The following is a 19,163-nucleotide window of genomic DNA, read 5'->3' as shown; positions in this document are numbered from 1 at the left end:
ACTTTAATGTATGCCAACGCAGTGACATGATCTGAGCCGATTTGTAGGAGTAGAACATTAATTAATGTTCTAAATATTGACCACAGAACCCCATTGCAAGAGAACAAACATATTGCAACTTTAAGAATGGACGATTTCTTTCTAAAGGATATTCTAATATAGCTATATGTAGAAAATAAAATGGAAAGGAATCTGTGCAATTACCTTTGAATGGTTCTTTGGAATGTCTTGACAAGCTTGAGCCTTTGAAACACAACCGTTGGGGGTCAAAAGGCCTAGCATGCTGCTCTACTGCGAATAATTCTTTTTCGTCACTTTCTGAATAATTATTATTACTATTTTGAGGGATGTTGCTAAACGACTCATACTGGCCCAGAAACCTCTCATCAAAAGATTGTTTGTGCCTCGGATATAAACGTTTCTCAGTTGTTTTATCAGTTTGAAAAAAATGGTCACTGCCAGAATCCGACAAAAGGTCATAGTTTTTCAACCAGACTGGGTACTTGATGTCAGAAATGCTGGTTATGCCAGAAACATTCAAATCAGATTTCTGGCTGGTCAGCCATCTTGGATAATCTTTAGAGGAGAATGTTGGAACTAGTTCATGTTTCCAGTCCTCTGAACTTGATGTATCAGAATTTAGCCTATGATTAAGTGTAGCATTTTCTATTTCCAACATATGTTTTTTCTTTGCGGCCCTGCATTTGAGCTTCTTCTCTTCAGCAATGTTCACATTGTAACAATTAACTTTTGTGTCACGATCTAAAGAAGATGATCTTTGAGAGGATTTTATGAGTTTTTTTGAAGGTGGTCGACCTTTCCCATTGTTTTGTTTCCTGTTAAGCTTGGGCGTGTACGTTTGGTCAACTGGTAACGATCCATCTGATGCAAAGCCTAGAAGATCATCAGTGGTAAGGCTAGCAAGTTCTGGATCACTAGTAACTCTTCGTCTTGATACTGAGGAAAAGGAGCTAGGTTTTCCCATCCACTCTCTGGAAACTGAACATATAAAAAAAAGAGAATTTAGTAAATCCAGAAGTAAACAGTGTAGAAAAACACATACGCCATTCTATTTACAAATCAATTTTCAACATGCAATTCAAAATCCAACAATGTAAATCTTTAAAAAAATAATGAATGAGTAGAAGCCAAGAAACTTACAATTCACATTTATTGGCTTCTGAACATAAAAAAAAGGCTGCACTGCTTGCTCCGTTTGGATGACAACTGAACTGAATGACACATAAAAACATAGTGCTCTGACTTAAATTCTAAAATTTAAAACATCTCAATGCAACACTATTAGAAAACCTTGAACTCCCTTCCTCCCCTAATCAGGGACACAATCCAGATCTCTCCTGTGTTACAAAGTTGTTGAAAACACACCTTTTCTTTCACTTCAACTAATGTGAAACTCATTCAACACACTCGTCAACTTAGTTAGAGAGGTAGAGGAAAGTGGAGTGACGTTGAGTGGAGCGTTGTAGGGCAGAGTGGAGGGGATTGTCATAGAGTAGAGAGGAGCGTCAATGTCGTACGGCAGAGTGGACTAGAGTGGTGTGGACTGGAGAGGAGAACAGAGTAGAGTGGAGGGGCTTTAATTTTCTTTCTCTGACTGCAAAGTGAGAGGAATATGTAAATACCAATCCCCATGTCCTTGTAGCACAGCAAATGTGATAAGATAAAAGCAGAATTTAAAGGCATCTTTATTTATTACTTGGACTTTGATAACCCACCAAAAATCCGCTCAAGCGCACCAGGTGGTCATGACACTCCACTGGGGGAACAATGGATTAGTGGGAGGCATTACAAGGAGCTTTAGGATCTGCACTATAGAACTCTGACCAAAATGGATTTCACTCCGAAAGATTTGTAGAGAGCCCAAATAGCCAGGTACAGTGTGTCCTGGTGCTCACTTCTTGTAAACAACATAAGTACATTTACCTTTATGCCTTCTGTCATACAGCATGTTTCACTCCTATTTACAGCGCAGTTCAAAAACTGCCCAATGTGGCACCTCCTCAATATACTGTTTTGCACTGCTTTGGGAAATTAACTGACATATAATCACCCACTCCTGCATCCTCTTCCCTAGGCCTGACTCCCTCCTACATGCTGATTAAAGTTCTTATACCCACTGCCACGGCAATTGTGGATTAAAAAAAAACAGACAGGCGGTCACATTTGACCTAGATTACAGTAAAATGTAACAGATAACCGAGAATAAATGCTCCAGATCATAATAATAATTTGGCATTTTATACAGGCAATACTACAAAATAAGCCATGCCCATTCATATGACCTTGGTTTCGGATACCTGGAGACCCATATGCTTCAATTACTTTCTTCACTCCCTGGTCCTTTTGGGTGACCAATACACCCATGAAGACGGTGCCTTATCAGTACTATAAACAAAATGCTACTTTGATAATTGAAATAAAGAAGCGTTTTTAGGTGGCTCTAAGAAGGTGAAGGCTGTAGGTATAAAAACTGCACCTCCTCGAGATATCAGAAAATTATTTTTTTTAGTTAAACATTTTAGGAGACGGTATGGCAAGATGAGGGAGTAAGTGACAGTAGGATTTCCTTTTTTATGAGGTTGGTTATCTATGCAGTACTAACATTTTACGCATTTGCACAACACTTTTCGTTTCAGGAGTACTCACTTGCTTTTTGTTGAGTAGGAGGGCCTGACTTTGTGTTGCTTCTATCAGAAATGGTGTGTATGCATATCTGTCCAATACTTGCTTCAGGAGAGCGCAGACTTTCTTCAAAGTCTTGAATATAGGCTTCCAGGGCTTTGCTAGCGGAGTCATACAGCTTGTCCTTGTACTGAACCGAGCGCCGGAGAGAACGTGAGTACGTGCTAGAGCTGCCAAGGCTGCAGCTGGCTAGAAGAGAAGAAATTGAGATGGAAGATGGAGCTGTGTGGATATCCCCTTCTCCAATGAAGCTGGCCATGACGTTTTCAGAAAAGGTACTCAAAGAAGAGAGCAATCATTATCCTACGGCAAGCTGTAAACAAACACATGAACAGTTAGGTTGAAAATTCATAAGGGAACAAAATTTATCACTATTCACTGTAATGTTAGTACGTTACACTAACCAATCGTAGATGTCATCTGCATCTCTGTGCAATTAGCTTTTATTACTGGTGTTAGACCTGGCATCCTTGACGTGGTCTCCCCTAACTTTTTGCCTCTGTTTCCCAGGTTGTTGCTGTGTGCTGGACTCAGTTTTTGTTACTCTGGGCACTTTACCACTGCTGACCAGTGGTTAAGTACAAGTGCTCCGTATGTGAAATTGTGTGTGTGATTGGCTTTTCCATGTTTGGCATATTTGATTTACTAGCAGGTTTCCTAGTACAGTGCACTAGAGGTTCCCAGGGCCTGTAAATCAAATGTTACTAGTGGGCCTACAGCACTGGATGTGCCACCCACATGAGTAGCCCTGCAAACATGGCTCAGACCTGCCACTGCAGTGTCTGTGTGTGCAGTTTTAACCTGCCAATTCGCCCTTAAACCTTCCCTTTTTTTACAAGTAAGGCACCCCTAAGGTAGGCCCTAGGTAGCCCATTGGGCAGGGTGCAGTGTATGTTAAAGGTGGGACATGTACTGATGTGTTTTACATGTGTTAACAGTGAAATATTGCCAAATTCGTTTTTAACTGTGCAAGGCCTATTTCTCTCATAGGTTAACATGGGGGCTGCCTTTAAATATTATTAAAGTGCACATTCCCTTTGAGAGCAGATAGAAATAGGGAGTTTGTGGTCTCCGGAACTCACAATTTAAAAATGCATCTTTTAATTAAGTTGTTTTTAGATTGTTAGTTTGAAAACGCCACTTTTAGAAAGTAGGCATTTTCTTATTTAAACCATTCTGCGACTCTGACTGTTTGTGGATTCCCTGTCTGGGTCAGCCTGACAGTAGGGCTGTTTGTGAATCACCTCTAGACAGTGACACAAAGGGAGCTGGGCTGTAGCCTACATATCCTGATGAGCCATCTGAGCTAGAGAGGAGGGAGGAGTGGTCACTTACACCTGAATGGGCTGTGCCTGCCCTCACACATTGCAGTCTCCAACACCAAGGTGTGTGTCTGGGGCCTGGCCTGGGCCAGGCAGGATCTTGTCAACAACAGATACTTTCCTTTGAAGTTTGCCTACTTCAAAAGGCAGAAAGGGGTACAAGTAGTGGACCGAGAGGAACCTCTGCAAAGGAGAAGAGCTGAGGAGAAGTGCTGCCCCTGCCTGTGACTGCGCTTTGTTTGGGCTGTCCTTCAGTTGCTGCTCCTGCCCTGTGAAAGGGGACAAAGACTGGACTTTGTTGTTCATTCCTGCTTATGACGAATCTCCAACGGCTTGAACTGAGCTTGACTCCTGCTTTGAAGTCTCAGGGCCATCAACGACTTCCTCTGCCAGCACCTGGACTCTCTGCTGAGACTCCTGCCCTGACAAGTGGTGCCCTATTCAGTCCCTGGGGGCTTCAAAGATGACGTTGGAAGAACAAGGACTGAAATCCACGCACACAATATTGTGTGGGGAAATTCTCCATGCATCATCTGCAACACGGCTGATAAACAATGCTCCACCTGCATCACAGCTGGGAGACCGATGCAACACCCACTTGTGGCTGCAGATAACGATGCAAACCCCATGCAACACGGTTTTCCAACACCGTGCGACCGGATTTCGCACGCATCATCCCGGGGTGTCAGAGTCATCGTAAACCTGCACACATCCGGAAATCAACACATCGCTCTCTTGTGGCGCATTGCCTACCTGACTGGAGAAGAAACGACGCACGGCCTCACTTGCGAGTAAGGAATCAACGCATCACTGACTTTTCCCAACACACTCACCTGTGCGGCTTTATTTTTTACACAAACCAGGAAGCTTGTGTAAAATTAATGTTTTCATTGTTTTCTATGGAGTAAAACTCTTATTCCTTTGAAAATTCATATCATGACTTATGTTTGTTGGATTATTGTCGTTTTGGTCTTGTTTGATTTAGATAAATATTACTTATTTTTCTAAACTGGTGTTGTGTCCATTTTGAAATGTTTTCACTGCATTACTGTGTGTGTTGGTACAAATACTTTACATATTGCTTCTGAGTTAAGCCTTTCCGCTCGTGCCAAGCTACCAAGGGGGTCAGTGGGGGTTAACCAAGCATGTTTCTCCTTTGCAGCGACTAGAGTGAGGGTCCTGGCTTGGACAGGGCGACTGCCAACCAAAGACCCTATTTCTAACAATTAATTAGCTTGCTCGTAACCTCAGAGAGCAGAGACACACATGGTAACATCATTGTGACAAGTGGGGAAATGTGTAGGACAACATAGCATATGGGAAAGTAAAATTCTCGTAAATGTCAGATAGGGCAATCTGATAAATATATATAGATTTTTTTATTAAGCATGATGAAGAGCAACTAAGCTCTTCTGCAACAGCACTATGTACCATTCCAAATACGCAGCAATAGAAAAGCAGGCAATAACTAAGATTTTGAATGTGCAACATAGAAAGCAATATTCAGAACACAACTCCTACAGAACTGTTGATTTGGGTGTGAAAAAGAAATCAGTCAAAACTACAAAATTAAACAAATAACTGTAATATTTTTTATAACAGTCTTATTCTTTCCAGTTTACAAAACGCATAGATAATATTAACAGTAATGTAACTCGCTGTAAAATAGGACACAACCAAAACAATTTACAAAGGACATGAAAGCGTACTTTATTCAAATAATAAAATTTTTTATATCTGCACAATTATCACAACCTAACTTTTTGAGCTCAAATTCTGATCTGTTGCCGACTATATTGGACATTCTTTGGAAATCAATGTGTTTTTTTTACCTACTTCATTTAAAGTTATACCAGGGGAGAGCAGAACATTTAGTACATTCATGATTGATGATTAAATATTGGAAAAAACAGTTTTCCAAACAACTTGAACACAATGGTAAAGACGCATACTAATGGCAACATAACACCCGGTAGGTGCTAAGTTTTCAAATATTCTATTTCTCTCAGATCTTACGGTGAGGTGAAGATTACAGCAAATCTAAACAGGTCTGGTGATTGATGCTGTCTCATCAAAGATGTGAATATCTTTATGTAGATCTGAAATACGTACAGGTTGTTTCCTAATTTATCCATTTTGTTTTTAAGTGTGTCAGTCAGCTTCTCCATAGAGAACAAGTTCCAAATTTTAGATCTAGTGTGGGAGGTTCGGTGAATTATTTTTCTGGGTGATTGTCAATCTGGATGATCAGCTTGCTTGTGAGTGTGGATGAGGGTACAGCCGCTCCACACCCACCTGGCCTAGTAGAGCTGTTAAAGGGCTGATCTATAGTTGCACATTAATTATATTTTTAATAAGCAACAAAAATTCCAGCCAAATAATTAACTCAAATGCATTCCCACCACATATGCAAATACGATATCCTCTCATCACCCCTCCAACACACATCAAGGCCTCAGCTGTACTCGACACACCGTTGTCAAGAACCATCATAGCATCATTGTATATGGCCCTTCTTTCTACTGGGTGCATGGGGACAGTTTAGCTGCTCTCTCCCAAATTAGGATTCATGTACTTTCAGGTATATCTTCTTCTAAGTCTTCTGACCAGGTTTTCTTGCATACCTAGGAGGTGCTTTTAGCCAGTGCTCTATACAAACGAGAAACGGTCCGTGTCAGGCTTCCCTCTTTAAAAAGTATTTTTTTTTCTTTTTTAAAGTTCGGGTTTCTCTCCTCCCACCTTCACTTACTGATGGTTGTCAGTGCAGTAGCTGAGTTAGATGGTAAGGATCATTCAGTCTCAGAAGTCTCAGCTAGTTACTAACTCATTGCTCTCTACATTTAAAATTGTCTCAATCTAACAAGGACCCAAGTCGTAGGTGTCACACCCTTTGTCCCTCTCATATAAACTTCATACGAATTACCAGACTTAAATTCTGCATTTCCTATGACTGGGCCCTATTTCAATATATACAAGTTGTTTTAGTAGATTTCAGTTGGGTGCCCAGGTACTTTCGACTTCGTGGGGGGACTAACAGCAGATGTTGTAGTTTAATCTTGCATACTTCTTGCTCCAATTGACACCAAGGATTTTATCAGTGGCGCACCATGCGAGGATCAATGCCATTTGGCTTGCTAAAATATATCTATCTGTTTTGGTGGAATCTGACCCTATTCCCCCAAAAGTCCTGCACAGTGGTGCCCTAAAGACCATTGGTGTCTTACCGGTTTCATACACATTTCTACGTACTCCTTTGTATGTTTATAAGAATTTCTAACGGATACGTTCTAGGTAAGGATGCGGTCAAGTACAACAGTCTGGGCATAAAATTAATCTTGTTGCAACTGATCCTTTCCATCCAAGAAATTTCAAACTATGATCCCTTCTTTTTTTTAACCACTCTTCCCTTTTGGCTAGTGGGCTTTCTGTCCCTCCCAAGGCAGAGTTATGTTGCCCTCCACCCCTCCCAGCATAAAAGAGAAGTCTGCAGTGTGACAAAGTAACAAAAACAAAAAAATGTAGGCGCTTCTCTTGAATTCTGAATCCTTACTTTTTATAGAAAATTCATCTGGTGCTCGCACTAAGAGGAACAGGTTTCTTCACAGCTTCCTGCCCTAGGGAACATTCAGAGAATGACTGAGCAGACAGTGTCTGCTGCTTTTAAAGCAAGAGAGTTTCCATCCTCTGCCAATCAACCAACTTAGAATTCCCCTGATCCACAATAGGATGGAGCATTAAAGGGCAGGTTTGTCCAAGCCACCGAATTACAAAAGGTATTACAGACTCTCTCTTTCCCAGGTAAACTAGCCCAAAAAGAGAAAAACAACTTTTTTCTCTAATTTCTGAGAAAGGAGCCAGATAATTAACCACTTCATGAGGACATTGGCTGATATACACACGTTGCCCTGTTTTCTGATCATTTGATATTCACTACAGGGCACTGCTGAAGGAATATCTTTTGGCCATGAAGGTAGACTCCTCAATAGCAAGTATGTCATCACATGGGACAACCATCTCAGAAGAAGCTTCACCTTCACATCCTGGGGAGAAGCAGGTGGAGCTAGCAGTAAAATGGCCATATGCTGCAACACATTATGTAATTCCAGCATCAGCTTACACCGATTAAGCCATCCAGTCCTTGTGAAACATTTTTAGAAGCTGGTGGAACCGATCAACTGGGGTATGACCTTGTCTATGGTTTGCACGATACAGCAATAAGTCTGGTGTTTGTTCGATATTTTTGGGTGTAGCAGCTGCTTCAACAGGTTCAGCCATTACTGCCAGAAGACATATCTGGATGACGGCATCAAAGGCTGATGGAAGCAGAAGAATTTACTAATGGACATACGCTTTTCATGGTCAAAGCAGTTTTGTACGCAGGTAGAAATTTTGGTTTAGAGGGTTGTAGAGGACAGAGAGCTGATGATACCAAGCTGCCATCAAGTAGGAAGTTTTTCCTTTCAGAAACTGTGTTTGCTCTCTCGTTGCAGGAAAGAGCTATGAACTGCCCTTTTCTTAGAAGGGGACGAGGCTGGGTGTGGGGGGAGGAGGCGAGTTCCTTTCAGACAAGGCCTAGTCACAGCCTGTGGAAATGTCCACTTCTGGACATCCCCCACCAGAGTGACGGTAGCCTTACAGCCCGCCATAGCAGGCTACAACGGTCATTAAAGGCCTGCTCCAGAGTTAAACAAAGGATCAGGACTTTAATGGCTGGTATAGCCCAGCTACAGAGGGCTTTTATAGGCTATTAGAACATTCCACCACTAAAGGGCAGAATGTTCTAATAAATAAAACAAAGACCTCAAGGAGCCCAAGGGGATTTAATTTTCAATGGGCTCTGTAAAGCCTTTCTGCACAGCAACAGCTGTGAACGACAACATTGGAATGTTGGACCTCAAGGCTTGTACCAGTCATTAGAAGACTGGAGCACTCCATTGTTTGCAATGGAGCTCCCAACATTCCAATGTTCTAATATCCAACGGATTATCCACAACATCTGCTTGGGGGTCGACTGCCTTTCTTCCAAGACAAACAGAAATCCTCTATATCAGAACAGTTCGCTCTGGACATTGTAGAGCATGGGTTCTAGACATGCCACATAAGTATTTTCATCCAACTCCTGTTTCTGGCAATCTTTAGAAGCACAAAGCTTTATTGGAGGGAATTTAGACGTTACAGGACAAAAGAGCCGTCATTCCAGTCCTCGCTTCTCAGATGTGGAAGAGGATCTATACAATTTTATTTCAGTCACTTGAAGGTATTAGGTGAATATAGTCTTATTCAGGAGAAGAAAGGTGAAAACGTTTACATGTTAAAGATTATGTCACTTCAGACTATCCTGTCATATATAAAACATGGAGCCTATGATTTGTCTTTGGACCTCATAGATGCCTACTTACATTTCCCAATTCACCAAACATTACAAAAGTACCTGATATTTTGTGTGCAGGACAAACATCATCAGTTTTAGGTACTCCCATTTGTAAAGACTTCATCTCGAAGGGTCTTCGCCAAGGTTTTGGCACCAGTATGTATGATGCTTTAAGGAGGAATACAATAATTGGATGGCTGGTTGGTTTGCTTTTCTGTTTATGAAAGCTGGCCAACATGTTTAGGAGGTTTGAGGCATGCTAGAATACATGGATTTTAAATCACAGTGTCAACTCAAGATTGACAATTTAGAAGGGCTAATTTCAGGGATGATCTAGGGAAATGTTTCCTGCCTGCATCAAATGAAGAGAAGCTGACCTTGTGACTCTCTTCTCATCTGGCAAGTAGAGCTCCAACAGCACGCAAGTAGTTGAGAAAGCAAGTGTGCAGGGCCTCAATTTTAATGATCCTACCCTATGTGAAGTTGCATCTGTATCCCCTAGTGCAGTGGTTCCCAACCTGTGGTCCGGGGACCCCTGGGGGTCCGCGAGAGCCTAGAAAATTTAAAAATATTAACAAATATTGACAAATTAGGTCCCCAGCTGCTAGTAATGACTCAGACGGGGGTCCCTGGATTCCCATGATGATTCTGTGGGGGTCCCTGAGTTCCATTAATGTTAAAGTGGGGGTCCACAGAAATCAAAAGGTTGGGAACCACTGCCTTAGTGAACCATTTATGAGAATTTTGGGATCCACAAATCACAGCTGAATGACCCAAGGCCTAGGTAACTCCAAATATTTCTCACTATCAGGCAAATCTATGTAGGGTTTACTCTAGAAGTTCTTCCACCCAAGATTTTGACAAAGGATGTAAGTGGGGTCGGGTTGAGGGAGACACCTTGGGTAACGACAGCTCAGGGGGAATGAGCCTGGAAAAACAGTATGTTATCCTGCAACAGTAGGGAGTTGAAAGCTATACAGATGGTATTACTTTTTTTGCTGTTACGTGGCCCACTCAAAAATGGCTGCCGCTATTACAAAAACAGGAGGAGCAATGAGCATGTACATCAGCTTCATGCAGAAACTGAAATTGCATGGTGGATGTACCTTATCTCTACTCACAAGTTGAAGAAGCTTCCTCTGTGATCTAATCCTCCTTTTCCTCCTCTCATTCCTCAACCCCCTGACCCCTTCCTCTAACTCTTGTCTATGGCTCGGACTCCTGACGAGTTTTAACACGTGGATAAGCAAGGGATATCTGTGAATATCTTCAAAGTAAACATGCAGTTACGAGCTTGAAGCTGCAGTTCAACATTATCTGATCAGCTATTATTAGACAATCTATAGACTATGACCATATACAGAATGTGGATGAGCGTTTACGTTTTGGTGTATGAACATACATGTTTATGACTATCGGAGAGTAGTTGAGTTGTGTTTTAGTGTCTGCGTGTGTTTGAATGTGTGATTATCTGAAGGACTGAACAAGCATGTCTGAAGGGCTGTCTATCTTATGGGATGCATTTCCTACAATCCATTAAGTATCCTAGGATGGGGTGGATAGGTGTTTGTGGCTCGTGATCCTAGTCAATGAAGGCAAGCTAATTTTCGTCTCTACAGCGCATGTGCTGGCACTTGGAAGACATTTTGTTTCGTAACAGGCGGCTTGGAGCCCTACCATTCCTTACCATCATTTGACTTCATTGTCACACTCATTTCCTTGCTTCCCTTTCATCAGCGCATGAAGCTTTACTTTCTCAATGTGTGTTTATCCCTTACGTGGCCCAAGTACTGCTTCCTTGCCCAGTGTCCTTTCACCACTCACACTTTTAGAGCTACTTTGTTCTTTTAGTTGTAGCACTCCATAAAAGTGCATGCGTTTGCAGGCCTTCCCTCCCACCCATGCAATGTTGCTGCTTGCCCCACTGTTATTGCTTGACCAGGCATTGCTGCTTGCCCTGCCTCCTTCTCCCCTCTCCGCATTGTTGCTTGCCCAATTCCCCATGCCCCCCTTCTTGTGTTATGTGCCCATCGCTTTTCCCGTCAGCCGTCTTGAGCCATTGGCTGACGTCACTGAGTTATGGTTTGCTGCCCTTGCACATGAAGCACACCAACACACAAAAGTAGTTCACTTCACTGCCAGAGAGTACTACAGCAATATATGCTTTTTAAGACCAAGATAACATTCTTGCTTTTAGCCAATGTTTTTATTTAGATTGATGAGGGACGAGTAGCTTCCTGAAAAATAAAGTTTTGCAAAAACCATAACAAAACACAAAAGGGATTGCCACAAAGTTGGCAGTCAAGGCCAGAACTATTGGCTTTGCCACCTCCTTCAAGTGTTGACTGCAGAAGTAACAAATATCTTTCTTTGTTTAACAACACGAAAGAGGAGTAAGTGTCTATTGGTCAAGCAAATTAAAACAAAAAGTTGTATTCATGCCTGCCCCTTAACTGCAGTGCTTTAACCCTGCGGTCTTTTATCTTTCCAAAACTCCATCTTAGGCCTCCATCTGCTGACACCTTTCAAGCCGCTTCGCTGCTCTGCATCTCTCCTCACCCATGGTGCTAGTGTATGGCCTCTATAATCATCTGTGCTTGTCCTGGTGGTGGGCCAGGTGGTATTCCTGCAGCAGATGACTCCCCCCCCCCTCCTCGCTTGTGTACGCAGGCTCCTGAATGGCCCATCTCCTGAGGCCCAGCCTTTTGTGGGAGTCAGGCGTGGCCTGCCTGATTGCCTTCGGGTAGGCTGCGATTCGGCATCTGCATCCTCCATTGCCATGGCGGTGCACCAACAGGCTTCTGCCCTCTGGATCCTGGTTAAGCCTTCTTCTTGCTGTGCCACCCCTACCAGGATACTTGCTTGGCTAACTTGACCAACATATCACTGTTAAATCACCTCTAAAGTTCCACATTTATACAATTTACTAACATAATGTGGTAGTGAGCGGTTTTGGCTCTACAACCCTGCTGCCTCACAAGGCAGCACCATTGACCTATTAAAATAACTCTTTTTGACATTTAAAAGCCTTCCTTTTAAATATTAAGCGCTCACTATGAAGACATTTTGCCCACAAGGAAGGGTGGATGGCATTTAAAAGTGGGACATGTAGAAAATTAATCTTACCATTCCCTAAGGTGACAAAGCCCTGAGAGCTATCTTCATTGTGGCAGGCCTAGCTGTCCTATGTAGAACAGATTGAAAAACCAATACTGTATCTCTGGAATGGGACCATTAAAAAATATAATTAAACCACTATTTGTAATAGTTATTAAAATACAATTCGATGGGGATTTCAGATTGTAAATAAATAAGGAAAAGTAACTTTTAGAAAATTACCTTTTCCGTGACTGGAGCTCCTGGTGGCTAATTCGCATAAACCTCTGCCAGCTTCTAACTTGTGTTCAGCAGGTATAAATGACTCCCAGAAGCAGACAATAGGGTGAAGTGACAGAGATGGCTCTGCTGAACGCCACAGAATATTCAGAGTGGGTTTTCTGGGCATTCTATTGACAACACACTGTTACATACTGCTTGACAGGCCTGTTGAGCCAAGTGTAACACTTGGGGAAAACTTAAAAGAAAGTTAACACAAATCTAAGACAATTCTTGTGTACACCCTGTCTGGATGTTGAAGAAACCTGCTTTTGTCCTGCCAGACTTGTCTTTAGATATGTTGTGGGTACAGTACCTGCTTCAAACTGGATTTTAGTGTTAGAAGTAGGCGAACACTGGTGATTTACTATAGCACTCCTGCGCACACACCCAGCACTTAGAGCCCAAGTTTAATTTGGCCAAAGGCTTCCCCTCATCTTGAAAATGCCATGGCACATGGCATTTTCGCTTTGTTCGCAGTAAGGCAAACAGAAACTACTGAAAAAGTAGATATGGTAGCCCCAGGAACTTTTACTCGATTATTTAGGGAGTGCCCATGACTCGTTCCCACCCACTACCTGGTGCCAAGTAAAAAAGGTCATGCTAAGGCAGCTTCATCATACCGCTACTGGACTTGCGAAATTATGGCAGCCAGACTTAACCTTCTGCAATTAGCATCTGTGAATTGTGACAAGGGCCTGAGGAGGTTGGGCCATCTTCTACTTGAAATCCAAGGGCGGAAAGATCTCCAAGGATCATGAGATTGATGCAGAAGCTGGCTCCAAGAACATTAAAAAAATAAAAAAATCTGAAGAAGACATTTCTATGAAGTATCTCAGCTGGGCCTGGACCGAAATTTGCTACTACCGAATGTCTGACACCCTGGGAGTTTCTAAATATTCCACTGAACTCCTGAGTGCCTTGGAAGCTCATGTACTTGTTTGGGCACTAAAAAAAGGTTTGGGAACGTTTTCTAATCATTTACTTCAGAGCTTCAAAAGGGCCATCTATAACAAATATTCGATCAGCAGTTCCATTACATCTGAATACATTTCTGGAGAAAAGTTTTTACCTCAGAAAAATGACAGAGTCCCTTTTCAGATTGGGACTCAGAAACTTTTTCAAACTTCTCTACTTCCATGCTTTATCCGGGCCAATCTACTTGTATTCAACAAACACTCCATCACAGTCAACCTCACATTGACCTCAAGGTATCAGTCTATCACAACTATTGACTACCACTGGCACTTTTTCCAATTGAACTTTCAAGGATTTATGATAGACCTGTCAGCCTTAGGGTGGTCTCTCCCCCCCCAATAATTTGCCTTCACCGCTCCTATATTTGCTGATCTCGATATTGTTGGCCTTAGGACACTGTGAACATTACCACTGGTAATTGGTGCTAAAGTGCTCATGCTCTCGCTCCTAAACACAGTAGAATTGTCTTCCCAATTGGCACATTTAATATACTTGTAAGTACCTGGTGAAGAGATACTGCGTGTACCCAGGGCCTGTATATCAAATGCTACTAGTGGGCCTGCAGCACTTATTGTGGCACCCACTTAAGTAGCTCTTTAAACAAGTCTCAGTCCTGCAATTGCAGCCGGTGCGTGCAGTTTTAAACTGCCATTCTGACCTCGCAAAGTAAACCTTTTGATAGGCCAGGCTCAAGCCTTCCTTTTTAATATGTACAAGTCATCCCTAAGGACACAGTGCAATGTATTTAAAAGGTTGAACATGTACTGTTATATTTTGCTTGTCCAGGTAGTAAAAATAAAAAAATACTCTTAAAATAGTTTTTCACTACTGCGAGTCATGCCTCTCTCATAGGATAACATTGAGTTACCTTATATTTATTTAATAAGCAAGAACTTTCAACTGGAAGCAGGTAGACAGGTCAAGTTTGGTGTTTACAGAATTTCGATTGAAAGACCTCTTTAATGGTTAAGTCAGATTTTTAGTCAGAATTCTGAAAACACCACTTTTAGAACGTTGGCATTTTCTGGTCACAACCATTTGGTGCCTGCAGCCTTTCCCTGGGGTCACATGACTAGGTGTAGCTGGCGGTTGGTCATTGTGTATTGCTCCCAGGCAGTGAGATATAGGGCCATAGCTGTTGGAAGGATGGACAATCTCTGGCTTAATGAGAGGGAGAAGCTGTCACCTATCACACCTGCATTTAACAAAGGCATTGCCTGAACACTCTGGCAAAGGGTTTGCCACTAGCTTTTGTGAACCCAGACAAGCTGGAGCCAGGGCAGGGAAAGAGGGTATGCCTGAATGCCTGACACCTCAGGAGGTGGAGGCTCTAGAAAGTTCTCCTACTTTAAAGTGGGCACCAGGTACAAATATTGGACCTTAGACCCCCAACTCTTCAGTACATATCTGGACCGTGGAAGACTCAGAAGGACTGCTGTGCTGCAAGAATGACTGCCAGTAAGCTGCCCTTCTGTGCTGCCCTGCTGCCCACCTTCTCGAGTGAGAAGTACTGGACCTGCATCTTTCCCAGGGCCACCAGTGTGGCTTCAAGGACTAGTTGGCTGGCCTCCTGACCAGTGCCTCAGGGACAGAAGACTCCAACCACCTTGAGCCCAACATCTTGACTCTGTCTGCTGTGAGTCCTACCCCCAAAAGCGTGCCACCCCAGTCCCGAACCCTTGGAAGTGGGTCTAAAGGTGCTCTGCCAGCAAAACTGTGGTGTCAGCAGAACAGATGCATCACCTCCCAGAAACTCTGCATCTGAGCTGTTGCATGTCACATCACCTCACCAAACACCACATCGGAACTGATATGCTACTCATCCTCAGGTCTTCACATCACAGACCCCTCGTCAGCAGCATCCTCGACAACGCAGGAACTTGCATCGCAACCACACTCACTGCATGATACATATCCTCTCCAGGACTTTGCATCGCCTTGGTTTCGTGACACACATTTGACACTGGACCTTGCAAAGCTCCACAACCAGGATTTAAGGTACTCTTGTTCAGAAGGCTTAAATAGATCCCTGTAACAGGCCAGCATTCCAACATGGTCGGCCTAAACTTGTGACTTTGTCCCAGTCCAGTGCAACCAGATAACCAAAGTCTGTGCTTTGTGCTTTTAAGCACTATTTTCACTTAAGTATTTAACACTGAATATCTCTGGTTCTACTGATTGGATTTTTGTTGATTTGGTCTTAAATTAGTTATTACATTTGCTCTATTGTTCTAAATGTGTGTACGATTTTCCTTGTGTTGTGTTTTAATTTATTACTGTTTGAAGTGTGCGTTATCTGTAAGTTAAGCCTGACTGCTTTGTATGTAGGGTTAAGCACAGGTTAATTTTGAGCTGCTTGTGACTTCACCCCAACAAGCATTGTGTTTGCTGCTTAAGTAGGGTTTTACCCCTCGCATCCTCCACTACCACCAAACCAACAACCTAATTTCTTACACTTCATATCTCCAGTTCGCCTTACTGAATTTTTGTCGCTTTGGTATAATTGTTATTACATTTTTCTCTCTTTTTAGAAATTGAAGTGAGATTTTTATTGTGCCTTTTTCAGTTTTTAAATGTTTTGGTACTCCTAAATCCTCTACACATTTTCTCTAAGTTAAATCGGTCTGGTCTGTGCCACAGCTAGCACAAGTTGAGCTCAAGTTTAAATTACTGAAAACTTTGACTAGACCTAAAAAAAAAATAGTGACTTTATCACTTACGGTTCACACCCAGCCAACCCCAACTAATGAACCACTTTCTCAGAGTAAGCCATGCTTTACCGGTACCTCTTGCATTATTTGCATCCTTTATACTCCTGGGGCTCCTGCCACTTTTACAAATGGAGTCCATGTTTGTGTCAGTGTTCACATACAACAATATGGGCAAATCTGATCAGTGCAAGCTTTCCTTTGATAATAAAGGAAGATGAACCAGGGTGGAGAACAGACTGTGAAAACACACACTCTTTATCAGCATTCTGATGATAAGACTGAGTTAGATTTGAGAAAGATTCTAACTGAAATGATAATTAACATGAGAAACACAGTCTGAGTATGTGGGCTAGACACAACGCCAGTATCAATCAAGCTGAGCGACAACTCTAGAATGGTGATTATGAGGTTGTCACATACTTTGTGATGCTAGTACAACTGAATTAAGGTCAAGAAGGAAGATTTAAAATCACGCCCTGGGCATAGCAACATCAGGATAGGCTTACTTGAATTGCTGCTCTGTAGAGACCAAAGCAATTTGTTGACACCTTTCTCACAAACTTACTTGACAAAGAACAATTCTCAAATCACTTATGGTTGAGCGTGCAAACCACTCCTTAGCCCCAGGTCTCCTCCTGGCGTCCATCTGAAGCCCATTATGGCTATGCCTGTTAAACTATCACAACTGTGACGCGGCCTTGCACCGGACCTCACAGCACAGGTTTAGAAGGCACATAGTCCCTTTACAAGTAAGGTATTTATTATTCATGCTTAATCCTGCCCATTTCAGGGTGCTCCATAGTGGAAGGTTTTATGTTTCTGACACCTCAAAGGATGCTTGCAAGTTCATCAAGACACATGTGACCATCTGAAAGTCCAGAAATGCTTCTCGAGTCCTTCACAATGGCAAATAAAAGTGCATTTGAACAATACAAATGTCACCTGTGATGTGGAAAGATGGTCTGAAAGTCAGATTTTTCTGAACCATACCGATCTAAGCATCGCACTGTTGGCTCTGCTTAAGATGTTTAAGCATATCTAGTACAGGTTTGCATTATCAAATGCAATGGCTTAGAAACACAGTATAATTGAACTGCTGGGCTGGGTTGGCTCTACTACATAATACCTAGCGTTTAACAAAATTGCTATTTTGGTTCTGAGAGGGCGTTTTAACAATTGTTTGGTTATTCGTATGGGAAGGGGGAAGTAAGTCAGATGTTGGGTTGCTCAGTTTATTGAATGTTAGTCATGCCAGAACTACAGGATGCCTGCTAAACTATACGGTATGATACAAGACAAACATAAAATTCAAGTAAAATGTTTCTCCTGGAATAATAGGTCTCAAAAACCCCAGAAAACAATACTTGATTTAGCTTATCAAAAACATCATACTCCTCCAGAAAACAAACAGACCTCTTCTAAAACACACCCCTTCACCTCCAATTGGCGTAAATTCAGGTATTTAGCATTATCCAGTTTATACTTCAGAGATGTTGTCATAATCCTTACCAAGATTGTGAGTTTTAAACCATGTAAAGCACATTTCGACAGGGATTATAGATGCTTATTGTGATTGGCTCCCTTTTAGCAACCACGTTAAATAATAAATGCATATGCTCTCAGTGTTGATACTCTTAGCTTCAAAGAGCTGCCCATACTAGCTAGACAATTATTATCATTGGCTATAAACTGGGAGAGAGGGAGGGAAAGGTGATATGGGGGGTGATTTCACTTGTGTGTCCAATTCATCTCTGGAACGATCAACACAACACGGTACCAGAGAACGTACAGCTAGAAAACATTTATTTAAAATGATGGAAAAATGTTATCTACAAAATATATGGTGAATCCATAATGGCAATCAGCCAGCATTTTCTTATTATTACACTGTGCACAAGTCCTACACCAGTCGCTCCCAAGTGGTGAGGAGCACACACTCACATTATTCTGCTGTCTTGCCTGAGTTGGAACTGGGCTGCGGAAGGGTTGGTGGGGAGGGAAGAGCTACATTCAACGGGGTTGGCAGTGGCATTCCTCAAAAGAAATGCTTAATAAAGCTGAAAGATCCTTCTCTTATCTAGCAGCCCGGACATGGAAAGCACTACCTCTCAAGCTCAGCCAGACCATATCACTGAAGCAGTTCAGGAAGGACCTGAAGACCTGGCTCTTCGACTGAGCAGCAGACCCTAACACAGCGCCTTGAGACTCTATGGGTGATTAGCTACACTCTACAAATCCATGATTCATTAATTGATTGAAATCAATCCAAAATTATGAATTTGTTTCTTATACTACTGCAGAATCAGTATACCACTACTCTACTCCTTAAGGTATATGCAAGTGGGATTCCCATTTTCAAACACTCTGAGGTTGTAAAGTCTATCCAATCATCTTTTCCAACTAGAAAGGCACATTAAAGACCTGGGAATCACCACACTCATATAAACACAGCAACATTTCTATTGGAAATTAACAAGCGCTTGGCTTCATCCACTAAAACTGCGGACAGGGATGTTAGGTTTCTGAGGAGGAATGACTCAGCCCGAAAATATGGAAATAGAGACAGACCAGGAAGAACTATGGTCTGAGTACTCAGATAGAACACAAGGCAAACCTGCTTTCTCAGATCATCAAACTAGACGTGGATAGGGCCACTACTTGCTGGGACGTCCTGAGCACTTTCACAGAATTTTACCAGCACCT

At 42.3% G+C, this 19,163-nt stretch overlaps 1 protein-coding gene across 2 annotated transcripts in view; it reads right to left on the bottom strand.

Annotated features, from left to right (window-relative positions):
* The window catches only part of C1_1H18orf54 (chromosome 1_1 C18orf54 homolog), a 54,767-nt gene that overhangs the window by 30,837 nt on the left and 4,767 nt on the right, over window positions 1-19,163 (bottom strand). For both annotated transcript variants that reach the window (XM_069219530.1, XM_069219541.1), the window contains exons 2-3: window positions 2,668-3,016; window positions 205-999 (exon numbers count right to left, since the gene is read on the bottom strand). In XM_069219530.1, the coding sequence (XP_069075631.1) occupies window positions 205-999; window positions 2,668-2,962 (1,090 nt within the window). In that variant the 5' untranslated portion in view covers window positions 2,963-3,016. The remainder of the gene's footprint in view (window positions 1-204; window positions 1,000-2,667; window positions 3,017-19,163) is intronic.

Source organism: Pleurodeles waltl, chromosome 1_1 (assembly GCF_031143425.1).
Source record: "Pleurodeles waltl isolate 20211129_DDA chromosome 1_1, aPleWal1.hap1.20221129, whole genome shotgun sequence".
Taxonomy (NCBI): Eukaryota; Metazoa; Chordata; class Amphibia; order Caudata; family Salamandridae; genus Pleurodeles; species Pleurodeles waltl.
Note: the sequence above shows the minus strand (reverse complement) of the source record. Positions and strands in the feature narration are given on the sequence as shown.